The sequence below is a fragment of the Bidens hawaiensis genome, unplaced genomic scaffold (genome assembly GCF_021521415.1).
Source record: "Bidens hawaiensis isolate Kalapana, Puna unplaced genomic scaffold, B.hawaiensis_p1.1 tig00041472_1, whole genome shotgun sequence".
NCBI lineage: Eukaryota > Viridiplantae > Streptophyta > Magnoliopsida > Asterales > Asteraceae > Bidens > Bidens hawaiensis.
The window spans coordinates 12,696-26,059 of NW_027497339.1; the positions used below are offsets into that span (position 1 = coordinate 12,696).

Sequence of the window (13,364 nt, forward strand, 5' to 3'; positions counted from 1 at the left end):
TGAGCATTAATTCCATTATTTTACCTATCTCATGTCCAATATGGTTTTCTAAAAGGACTATACCAATTCTTGTCACGCCATGGCTGACTCGAGTTCATCTCAAATTTTAAACCAAAAAGCTTGGCTCCATTCGAGTTCACATTATCAAGCTGAAATTGAGCAGCTAGAACTCACCGTGGTTGGAACACAATTGGGACCGTAGCAATTTATAATGTCAATATTAGACTCCTCGCTACGGGTGGATTGGGGCGGAGTATTATGGGAACACCGCCGAGGGGCGGTAAAGGGCTGCCGACCGGGGGGGGGGGGTTATGGCTAATATGGGCGGCATAGGGAATGCTGATGGGCCTCTCCCATTCCAATGGTAATATTAAATAGAAAAACATTTTAACCTATTTAAACAAACAACCTCATTTTTATTCAACACTCCATTTTATCTTAAAGCGCTCTCAATTCTCTTTAAGATACAATCAATTTCTCAACTTTCTACAACCATGAACCCGTGCTCAAACCCGAACTCAAACTCGAACCTATATCCGAGCTCAAACCCGAACCCGAACCCAAACCCAAACCAGAACCCGTGGGTCCATCTCAATTGTGGTGGAGTAGTTTGCTTGCAAAAAACAATGACTCTACTAACTCTTTTTTTTTTTGCCAACCAACAAGGTTAGTGATCCGTAATGCCACTCACCATGCAACTGTTCACCGATATGTTATATCGACCGACAATGCCATTTATGTCTTCGCAAGTTCCCGAAACCCAAATCCCCGAAACCCCAAATGCCCGAAACTCAAGTACCGGAACCGCAAGTAGCTCCTACCACATAATAAAGTAAACGAAGTCATAAAAGAACTTGCAGGTCAAACAAACAAGGAAAAAGGCGAAAGATTAAAGTAGAAAACGGATGAGGAGATTACGTTGGCACGTGCGTGGATTAACTCACATGAAGACTCAGTTGAGGGTAAATGATAAAAAATAAAATATATTTATGTATTTCATGTTTTATTTTTTTTTTTGACTAATTCTATGTTTTTTTTATCGAAAGTGACGGTAAACATACTCCTAAGTTTTGGGAGAGTATAGGTGCTAAGTTCTTTGCTACAATGAGTCGAGGTGAATACCGCAAGGACGATTCCGTCTACAGCAAAAGGAAGACAATGCGAAAAAAAAATAACCAACTTCGCCGACTGTTACGACCGCATTGCAAATACAAAGGAAATTTCAATATGTTAGACGCTTGGAGATAATGCACGAGCTCACCAAAGTGAGCGCCCGTCATCGCAACCGTTCAAACGGTCAAAGACGACGTCTACTTCGGCCAATCAATTAGCGTCTCAAGCCACATCGGATGCTCGTTGTCAATTAAACTTAAACAACTATGATCCCGAGTTTGATTTTGATGAACCGGATGAGTTACCACGCCCGGTAAGAAGAGATAAAGCTAAGGCGGCAGTGAGAGGTGGAGGATGTTCGTCTAGAACGACATCCTCGATGAGTTCCTAAGTGAGCTCGCGCTTTGACAACTTGGAGCTTAAACTAATTGGGGATTGTAAACGTAAAAAAAGACTAGATGAAAACACAAGAACGCACGAAGAAAGAAAAATAATGCATGCAGAATACAAAATGATGCATGATGAAAGAAAAAAAAAATTCAATTAGAGCGGCGACAAGATAAGGATTTGAAGTTCTTCGCATAGGATCTATCACGTCTAGATCCGGCCACGAGGGCTTTTTTGGAGGGGAAAAAAAAGCAAAGATAATTACCAAATATGCAAACGAGGATGAAGACGAGGCCGAAGACAACTACGACGAATAATAGTTTTATTTTGGTTAATTTAAGTTGCTTATGTTTAATTGTTTTTTTTAAATTTTTTCATTTTAACTTTAATTTTTAATTTTAATTTAGTATTATTATATTATTATTTAGTTTTTATTTATTGAGTTTGTTAAAAAAAAAAACAAAAACCTCCTTTTCTTTTGCTACGGAATTACATCAAGAGGGTTTGGCGATTATCGACGGAATTCTATATCGATACGACAGCCTCTAACCTCTATTCTGCATTCTAGGACATAATGTATGATCACTAATATCCGTTATAAGTTCATCTCCCTTAAAGAGCCACTAGTGAACGACTTTTATTGGTTTTACACGTCACAAAATAGCTAGCCACTTCCTAGCTAGTAGCCATAAATCGTGATAAAAGTCTTAACCTTTTATATATAAAGTTTCGATATTACTAACACGTTATTGAAATATATAGCAAATTCAATGGATATTGAAATACCCAACAGGCTTCCAGCATTTTAAACATAAACAAAAATACATACTACCACTTTCTTATGCTCATATTTCTTCACAACTTTATCAGGTAGTCTTTTTCACTGCTTCAGTCAAATGTTGTATATCATATGGGTAAGCATCCGTGGACATTTGAGCTTTATACGCTCTATTTCCTATAGCAATATTGGAAAATTCAGTGAGGTGGACTGAATCAAAGTAAGTAGACGTCTTTTTCCGATTAGGGCAAGGAACCGAGTTCTTAGCGCATTGCCATTCATCGTATATTGGACAACAAGGACGAGCGAACAATTTCGTATATGCTGGAGTCGTAGTACGGATTGGCGAGGCGGCAGGAGGCGGCGCGGGGGCAGCTACGCAGAAGCACATAGGCAAATTTGAGATTGTAGCCAACATAACTAGTTTTCATTGTGGTTAGTGTGATACCGAAACAACCATTTTGACCGAAATAATTAACATGATAGTCTTAGTTTTTTTAAAACCTACATTTCATGTGGGACGTGATATGTGTCATTTAACGCAAAAGATTTCAATACGTTTAGTAGATTGGATCAAATTGTAGCTACAAATTCAACATACGACAGATTTTCATCTAACACAACAAATTCCAGCATGGTGCGAGATATTTTCAACTGATATAATTTTTTAAATTAGAAAAAGAAAGTCAATTAAATAATATTAAGTAAATAAAAAAAAGTTAAGGGTCGTTTTGTTAAATAATAGTCAAAATGGCTAGTTTGACAACTTTTAGTTAAAAAAAATTCATACTTCTATAAAAGGTGTTTTTTTTTTTGATATGTCGATTGTTTTTCAAATAAATATATATTATTGCTTTTAAGCATCATAATCCCTTATAGTTTACCTCCTTTCCGATCAAAAATGTTTGTTGTGTTTATGTAAGTGAATTTCACATCCGGTTTATCTTTGTTGAATCCCTCGACAAGAAATTTGAGCCTTTCGTTGAATATATATACGGAATCATCGACCATAGTTTCACATGGGTACCAGGGACTTGGTCTAAACCTTTCGATTATAAACGGGGTGCAACCTAATTGAATCAAACCGAACAAAGCAACCTTCCGGCCTCCCAAGTTATACAAAGTTTGTCTTACACCGAAAGTAACTTAAAAACGAACAAAAGTGTATACCTTAATTTTGATAGCATAAAGAAAATATGAGTCTATAAGTAGCAAGCTGCATACCTTTAGTTGTCGAGTGTATTGTTGCATAAGGACATCTACGTAACCATTGGGCGCATATATATGTGGTGCGTCATAATGATCTTCAAATGAATGGAAGTTGTTAGTGTAATCGTTGGTACCAATATTTATCACATAAATGCATTCCTTTAGAAATGCCGTGTCCTTTTGTACGCGTGAAATGCGTGCAACTGTTAAATTGTGATGAACCATTTGCTGATACAAGCTCGCTCGTTCACCCTGTGGCTTTTAAAATGCTACGTAAATTTTTAGTCATGTATCCCATATATTTAAAAGATCAAGAAAAGGTATTTAATTTGTATAAACTCTTATATGATCACTATAAGGCTATGTGTTATGTGTCATGTATCTTTAATGGTTTAAGAGCATTCTTATCCCCTCCATCATCTTTATTCCTATAATTTAACAAAAAATCACTACTTTTTAAAATTTACCTTTCATTTTAGAAAACACCTCACATCCTATCCTCTAAATCTATCTCTATATTATTTTTTTATTAATTTTTCTCTTTCTACTCACTTACAATATTAACTACTTGCTATTTTGTCATATTATATTCTTCTTTTAAAAAGTTTCTAAATATTTAGAAAAATCGAATTAAACATTAAACGAACCAAAACTCGGCTCAAACTCGTGAAGTATTCTTAACCAAACATTATAATCAATATATGGATTTAAAATGATATAACCTATCTATTTATAATTTATAGTAGTCTGAATTTCCATTTATACACTATATGACTGACAAAAAAATATGGAAGTTATATACAAGTGAAAATGGCAACTGACTATGTTTTAACGATAAAAAAAAGGAAAAACAAGTTTGACTATTGAACATCTAGAGAAGCATTACAAAAGCATTAATCAGTCAAACAAAAGATTAACAAAAGCAATAAATTGTTGGTCGGGCCGGGTCGTATCCGTTGCACACTCCTAACACATTACAAGCAAATGACCCAAATAGATGCAAATTAAAACAAAAGTTGAGCTAATAAGTTATGTTCTTACATAAACAATTCTAATGATCATCACATAGCATGCTTCTAACTCAAACCAATAACATTCACGAAATAATAAAATATAACGCGATATCGTTTATTGTTGAGAATAGAGTAGCCATTGATGTTCAACTAGATCTTCTTGAAGTTGATGATGAGCCGAGTTATCTCTAATACGAAGATGACGTTCAATGAAGTCCATAAACTCACATGTATGAGTGCGCGACAATTCAGGGGGATCATCATCAAGTTGATCATACTCCATATTAAGATTCATCACGTTCATCTTCAATGATCATATTATGAAGAATAACACATGCTTTCATTATATTTGTTAGCACACTCACTTTGAACATTCGTGAAGGTCTCGAATGATTGCAAATCGTTGTTGAAGTACTCCAAATGCTCGCTCGACATCTTTTCTTATAGATTCTTGTGCTTTTGCAAAATGTTTGTGCTTGTTCCCTCTTGGTGTTGGAATCGTCTTTACAAAAGTTTGCCACTTAGGATAAATGCCATCTGCAAGGTAATACCCCATAGTATAGTCATTGCCATTAACTGTGTAATTGACTGGAGGAGCACGCCCTTGCGCAAGTTCCGTGAAAATGAAAGACCTCTCTAGCACGTTAATGTAGTTATGTGGAACCGGGCATGCCAAAAAATGCATGCCATATCTAGAGATCATATGAGGCAACCGCCTCTGAAATAATAGTAGGTTCACGAATGTGGCCAGAGTATATACCTTTCCAAGCTGTGGGACAATTTTTCCACTTCCAATGCATGCAGTCGATGCTTCCGAGCATTCCAGGGAATCCCCGTTGATCCGCAACAGCAAGCAATCGAGTAATATCATTGGTGTTTGGTGAACGTAGATATTCAGTTGAAAAGATATTTACTATCGTCTCACAGAATTTTTTGAGGCTCTCCATTGCGGTGCTCTCACCAATGCTTATGTATTCGTCCATAAAATCTATGGTAACCCCATATGCCATCATTCTAAGTGCTGCAGTTATCTTTTGCATAGAAGATAAACCGAGTCTTCCGACATTATCTCTTCTTTGGACAAAGTATGGCTTGTGAGTCACTACCTCATTTAGAATACGGAGAAATAAAGGACGACGCATACGAAATCTTCGTCGAAATAGATCTGCAGGATATATGGGATTTTCTGCAAAATAATCGCGATATAGACGCTGATGTCCCTGAATATGATTACGCCGAATAAACCTACGACGCTTGCGAATACATTGTCCTTCGCCATCTTCGTTAAGATCAACATCACTATCATCTTCAGAAGATATGTATGTTAACAATTTGCGAAAGAATGTACGAGGCATGTGATCAAATATGGAATTAACTCAACCTGTCAAAATATATACGAGTTTTATCAACGCCAAAGATGAAATATGTTGCAACAACTATATTGCTTTTTATTTGTAATTCACAAACAAAAAATGAACAAATAAGCTGCTGATCATGCAAGTTTTTGCCATGAAACTGGAATTATAATAACGCTACACATTCTGTAATGAAATGATTAAGTAATTTCACGAGTCGCTTCAGTTTTTCTCGGCGTTATAAATGTTGGATTGTTGGCAATTGCTAGACCTATCTGCATGCCACTTTTTGTTTCTCCTTGCAATTATACCCAATTCATGGGTAAACTGCCACAAATGACAACCCAGCCGTCATAAGACTGACAAAGCGCAGTTATAAGAGCAGCAGAATGACAACAGTTTACCTTTAACCAGTCAAACAATGTGCAGTTACATAGAGAAGCATTATAAAAGCATTAATAATATAATAATGTATTCAAGTAATTTATAATATGGAAGCTATTATAAACTATTCGTTTTCAATGGATGGAATGGGAATGCTCTTAGGGTTAGGGCGATGAGCAAATTTAAAATCTTGATCGTCAATTATTAAAACTTTAGGCCTTTTTATTGCTACATCATTGGTGTAAACGACCAAGCTTGAGCTCGGCTCGTTTTCACTTACTGAAGCTCGAGCTTGGGTGGTACGGTTCGTTTGCACCCCTACACGCAGTTAATCAAATTAATCATTTATCATGATCGTTTTTTCATTATCATCTTCGTTCCATAAATGTTGAAGATTGTAGTATACATTCACAATGAACCATGTGTTTTAGTCTATTAACTTAAAAGATTTAAACAATTTTTTTATTTGCAGGTCAATGTGTTTGTGCAAATAATTTCATCAATTCAGTATCGAGTAATCAAGCAAAGTGCCGATGATGCATTCTACGAGTAGCAGAACCCTGCTGAACAAATTCAAGCTTATGTTTTTTATGGTAAATATCACATTTTTTGTCCAAAATTGTAAAATCTTTAATAAAAATCTTATTCTTTTAAAGATGGCTTTCGTCCCAGTTGTACTTGCACAAGTTCCAAGAATGACCTTGGATTAACTCTTTGAACAGAAAGATGAAGTTGCAAAAACAGTATTGAAGGAACTTAAGAAGGTATATTACTATATTGTATTAGTAATATATTTATGGTTTAGAACCTTATGAAATTACAATTGTGTCCCTAATATATCAGGTGATAGGAGAATATGGATACATGATAAAGCACATTCTAATAGTGGACATTATACCTGACCCCTCTGTGCGTATAGCAATGAATGAAATCAATGCAGGTACTTATTTGATCTTACCTAATTTGGGCATTAATCTATTTTGTGTATTTAATGTTTATGAGCGAAAATAATAATATCTGCAGCATAAAGGCTTCAACTTGCTAGTGTATACAAGGGTGAGGGTAAATTACATGAAGATAGTTGGAATCCTATAATATATATAATGAAATTGAGCGATAAATAGAGAGAGGTGTACCTATTGCAGCTTGTATCTGTGAACACAAGGGCACCAATTGCTTCGATTCGAATCGGGACTCTTTGATTTTGGTATTTTATTTGCTTCAGAGGGAATGGAGATGGTAAAGAGGGCTGACGATTTTGCTTCAGAGAGAATCAATTGCCTTTGGTTTACTTAGAAAGGCCGATGAACCCTAGAAAGATGAGCGGGAGAAGAAGTGATGAGGCGGGTGAAAGTATGATAGCAGTTGAGAATTGAGATAGAGTGTGCTACAGTAGCTTTTCATATATGAAAAGTTACTGTACAATATTTTCATTATTTAAAGATGAAGAATATGAATAGGGGATAGGATGGAGTGAGTAATTGGATGATTTTTTTTAAATTATAAAGATAGTGGGTGTTTTGATGGTTGGGATGGGAATGCTCTAAACAGAAGACTAGTTATAATAATTTTTATGGATGGTCAATAATTGGATGCAATGTACCCGCATGAACCTCTATAGATCTATATATTTAATTATGTGGTAATTTCTTTCAAACCTTAAGCTTTTTAGTTATCGTTGTTTAATTCATCTACAAATATCTAAGAAACGTTCTCTTAACGAATAAAGAGTTTTTTAAAATGCTAAAAAAATGTTATTCACTCAAGAAGTTAGGTGTTCGACGTATTAAATTTCGAATATTCAAATTAATAATCAAATTGAATTATGCAGATTTTGATTTTTTTTTAACATTCATTTGATTTTGATTATGATTCGACTTAGATTTGGTAACTCGATTCACAATTCCAAATTCACGACCCGCTTAAAAAGATGGATTCAAATTAGAAATTTGAATTCGATTTACTTTAGAAATTCGAGTTTAAATAGAATTCGAATGAAATCGATCGGAGTCCCCCTGGGCTTGTGTTGGACATTGAATTAGTAGCCCAAATGTGATTCTTTTGAAATTTCTAATTAATTAAATTTGAAAGCTTGACATCATAATATTTGTTAGAAGAAAATTAAAAGAAAATGTTGTGAATGAATGTGGTGGTAACAAGTTGAAAAATCTTATGCATGCATATATATTGCCATGACTACTTATAACCAGTCTAATAGTAATCGATCGCTAGTCGGACAGTAAGGTAGGAACCAACAATTAATCGGGATTAACCATGATTAATTGGTGATCAATTTGCGAGATGTAAGATGTATTCACAAATTGTGTTCAACTGAAATAAAAAAATATTTAAAATAACAAGTACCAATGTTGTCACAAATGGTGATTACATTATGAACTCCAGTTTTGCCAAGTATACCAGCTCCACCACTAGCATAGTTTACCCCTTTGCTAATCTGGTCGTCGGTTGCCGTAGCATATGTTGGAATAAACTCATCAAAGCCAAGAAGTTGGCCTGAAATCACACAAAGGGGCCATACTTTTAATGCAAATAAAGATAAATTGAATCTTATTTTATTTCTTACTCTACTAATAAACAAAAATAATAATTATGATGTATCATAATTACATTAAATCTTAATTTCTAATAGGGATGAGCAATTCAGTACCGATACCGAACCTACCAATTTGGTACCTCGAATCGGTACCAAAGTTTTGAGTTTCTGGATCAATACGATACCGGTACCAGTACCGGTATGGTACAGTACGATACCGGTATTTCCCGAATTTTTACCTTCAATACCGGTATCGGTACCGTCCCGGTACCGAACCGAATATTTCGGTACTGGTACCAAGATTTTGTGATTTTTGGGATCAGTATTTTCGGTACCGGTACCATTCGGTACCGGCACGGTACCGAGCTAATCCATAATTTTCTAATCTCTATTCTCCTTAATCAATGCTATCTATGGGTTATCTTACTTAACTAATAAATAAAATAATGATGATGATGATGTGTCATAACCACCTTAAATTTTAATTTCTAATCTCTATTTTTCTTAATCCATGTTATCCATGGGTTATGGCTTAAAATCATTTTGGCTATTAGGTTATAAAATAGTCAATTTACCATTCTAATATTCTAATATTTCATTTCATTCATACTAGCTTTCAATTGGTCATGGGGCTAAACAATTTTGGCAATTAGGTTATAAAATAGTCACGAAATTGAAATTAAAATATTGATTAAAGATCAAATAATTAGAAATACGAAAAACAAGTAGAAATTAGTAAAGAACAATCTTCTTTTAACATTGTTTTGTTCCTTTGATTTCCAATTTTTTTTTCTCATGAACATTATGCATTGCATTATTTAGGGTAACAGCAGAAATAATCTAAATTTGTTTATATTGGATGAGGATTAAAATACTTGTGATAAAACAACAAATATTGTATATAAAAAGATTTTATCAAATTTATAAATTTGAGATTTCAGACTCTTATTGTTTATAAAATATATTTCATTTCTTTTTTACCTTTAATTTTATTCATTTATTTCAAATAGCATACCTTATTTTTTATCATTTAACAAATCTTGTGTAATATATGGACTCAAAAGCTAGTAATATATAAATAAAGATAAATTTACTTTGAAAATCTGGTCTTACAACCTTAATATGTGTAAATAAATTTCTAGTGTTCGTAAAAATATTAAATAACAAATTAGGGACCATACTTTTAATTTAATAAAAAGGTAAATCAGAAATTTTGAAAAGTTCACAAATATATTAGGGATCGTTTGTTGTAAAAAAATCAAAATTATTGACGATATTTATAATTTTTTACTTATGAACTAATGCATGACTACGCTTGCTTTTCACTACTCGAGTAAACTAATAATAGAATACCTTTCATAAATGCGTTTTATATTTAGTTAAGGTATAAATAGGCTCTTTATCCTTTAAAATAAAAATGTGATTGGTCACATCTCACTCTCCTCAAAACTCCATTAAGAGCTTTGCTAAGTGTGGAAATTTGCTGTGAATAGTTGTACTTCAAAATGTATTGTCGGTGACACAATTCATATTTTATATTTTTTATTAATTTTTTTAAAGTATGCTTTTTGTTTTTTTTTAAATATGATAGTTTGACAAAATAATTCATTTGGATTTTGCTCCGTATAACTAATTCTAATTAAATTAACATTGACTTGTCGCTGTAACGTCTCTTTTACCGATCGAATAAATATTGTTTTAAATATGTTATTGTTTTGTATAATAAGTTATACGAATATCACTACTATCATCAGCGTTTATTAATTTATTTTTTGGGTTTAGTACCGGTACATATATGAATCTAACCGATACCAATCGAATTCATACAAATGTATGTTGATATTGCTTTCTGTGTTCATAAATTCATATTCTAGGTTTAGTGCCGGTGTGTTGATGAAATTAATTGATCGATATCAACTGAATTCGTGTCGCGCCGGTGCCGCCGCTCTTTTTAAAACGACAATTAAAAACACTATACATAATGCATAAAACCAAGTAAATCTAAAAGAAACATACCTATGACATCAGCAACAGTTCGACCATTGGTGAACCTGCCGGTGTGACCTTTTGGAAAATCGATCCCATAAGGTGGATAATTAGCTTTCCACGCAGTCTTAAGTTCGTTGGTATTACCACTATCAAAATGAGAGTCTCCAAATATAAAGTAACATGGGACTTGTGGTTTACCAGAATGTACAAAATTACGAAAGTGCAATAGCACTATTAAGCCACTGATCGAGATTAATAAGCCAAAATCTCTAGCCATATTTGTTTGTATAAAGAACGGGATGATCAAGTGAATTGCAAGATAATTTAAACAGACAGCATGTTGGTAAAAGAGTTGGGCAAAGTTTAAGAAAATTATTAGGTGATAACTAAATATATATGTGATAGCGAACTCGGTTGCAATTATCTATTTACAACTGACTTGTCGTCGTGATATCATTTACGACCAGTAACTAGTTAATTATCATATCATATTTCGACTGTTGATTGTAATTTTCCTAAACTTTTAGCAATTTATTTGCATCGTAAAAGTTAAATGTTTCTTCAGTACTCTCTATGTAAAGAATTTGAAACAAGTACATTTAAATATTTGGTTATATTAGCAATATGGATTGTTTTAGGCCGTAAATGAACAAACGTTCAGAGAACAGGTTGTGAATCGTTTGATGGAAAGTTCATCTATGTTCGTTTGTTTAATAATGAACGAACATGAACAACAAATTTCATTCGATTAGTTAAACAAACGAACACGAACAGAGCCCCCATTTTGTGTTCGTGAACGTTCTATAATGTGTTCATGAACATTCGTTCATGTTCATTTGTATATATTGTTTATGAAAGATTTTTTGTACATTTATTTATAGTATCTAAACATTTTATGTTCTTTAATTATTACCCCCAACATAAAATAGGAAACCGTATTATCACATCATTTTTTCATTGTTTCTATTTCCTTTCACATTATTTACATTAATGAATACATCAATCTCAAAATCTAGGCTCAGCTGATTTTATTTGTGTTTGTTTGTGTTCATGAACTGTTTATGAACACATTCATTTCCTTAATGAACGAACATGAATATAAAATCTCGTTCAGTAGGTGTTCGTAAACCGTTCGTAAACACATTATTTTCTTAAAAAATGAACATGAACAAGGTTTTATTCATGTTCATTTGGTTTGTTCACAGCCCTAATTGTTGTTAATGAGATTCTTTTAGCTAGTTTAGTTCACAAATAACATCGAAAAAAGCATTCATAAAAGTTTTAAAAATCAAGTTACACACATGATACATCAAATGAGAAAATGAGGGACAAAGTCAATCGTTCCGGCAGTCATCCCGCTACTTTTCCTTTTAAAAGGTTGTGGTCGGGTTCGAGTTGCACTCAGAGTAATTTGTTATGGGTTGAGATAGAGGGTTTTGAAAATTGTGGGTTTCCTCCTGGGGAGTAGGTTAGATAACCATGCTCTGTTTACCTCAGACGGAACGGTGATTCATTTGCGAGGGTAATCCCGGGTGCCCTATCCTTAATTTACTATGTTAAAAAAAGAGAAAATGATGAAAAATAATTAATACTGAGTTAGGAATATTTTTAGACATAAAACCAGTTTATTTTTTAAAACGAATTTCATTTTGTGAATTAAATAAATGGTATTGGTAAATAGGGTATTGTTCCCAAACTATGAAATTAAAGGTATTTGCTTATTAACTTCTTTTGAGTCTTTTAAATAGAACTTCGGCTTACCATATAACTGAAAGCCATTCAATACGTGATAAACATTTCTACAGATTTTGTTAATGAATGCAACACGAACCAAATCTTTCTGTTCATGTAGGTAAACATCGACTGTTTCGTGAGTTGACGCATGATTGTAGTTTCAATAGTTTTTCATGTTAAAATATGTCTAGTTCGGTTTTTAGAGTTTTGCACCACATAGCTAATGACTTTCACCGATAGTAACATCTGTTGGGGAAAGTGGTTACCATCGGTACGTAATCCAAACTATAACAAGGGCATAGATTATTTGTAGCATCACCTCCACGTTTGTGCTTTACTCGCATTTAGTTCACTTTTAAATTTATGCATCCCCATTTGTGGTATCATTAGGTAGCGTTAGTTGTCCAGCAGCTGAAGAGGCGCCCCTTCTTCCGGCCTCCAACAAGTTCGCCCAGCTATGGGTCATCAAGTACCATCGCAGGGTTAGTTTTAGGATTTTCATGGTGCCGCTATATATACCTAGGATGTAAATTCAGAAAATTTTTATACAAGTTTCAACATATAACTATAACTACTAAAGAATATAACATATCTGAAAGAGATATACAAGAGATATATTTTTGGCTCCATGAATCATTTCTCCTCATTCATACTTTAATATAATACAAATGTAATCTTGTATTTTGGAGATAAAATACTGGCCATGAATACAAGATAATGCTAATTACAATGTGATATAATTGACAAATATAAGTCTCTTACACCCCCGCAGTTGAAGCTGGAGGTGAACGTATGCTGAGACTGGATCTAAAATCTTCAAATAGAGCACGTGGAAGACCTTTTGTAAA

General features: G+C 33.7%; 1 protein-coding gene across 1 annotated transcript; it reads right to left on the bottom strand.

The window, feature by feature from the left end:
- Positions 1-2,045: 2,045 nt before the first annotated feature.
- Positions 2,046-11,075, bottom strand: LOC143592939 (GDSL esterase/lipase At5g45670-like). Its single transcript, XM_077072716.1, has 5 exons — positions 10,810-11,075; positions 8,629-8,753; positions 3,501-3,739; positions 3,163-3,401; positions 2,046-2,653 (listed from the first exon to the last, which is right to left on the bottom strand). The coding sequence occupies exons 1-5, from the start codon at positions 11,057-11,059 to the stop codon at positions 2,367-2,369; spliced, it is 1,140 nt and encodes a 379-aa protein (XP_076928831.1). The 5' UTR covers positions 11,060-11,075; the 3' UTR covers positions 2,046-2,366.
- Between the last annotated feature and the right edge of the window lie 2,289 nt (positions 11,076-13,364).

Coding starts and splice junctions, on each gene's coding strand:
- LOC143592939 (XM_077072716.1), bottom strand. CDS start 11,059: ATGGCTAGAGATTTTGGCTTATTAATCTCGATCAGTGGCTTAATAGTG. Junction 8,754..10,809: donor AACTGTTGCTGATGTCATAG/GTATGTTTCTTT, acceptor GTGTGATTTCAG/GCCAACTTCTTGGCTTTGAT. Junction 3,402..3,500: donor TACACTCGACAACTAAAGGT/ATGCAGCTTGCT, acceptor TGTAAGACAAAC/TTTGTATAACTTGGGAGGCC.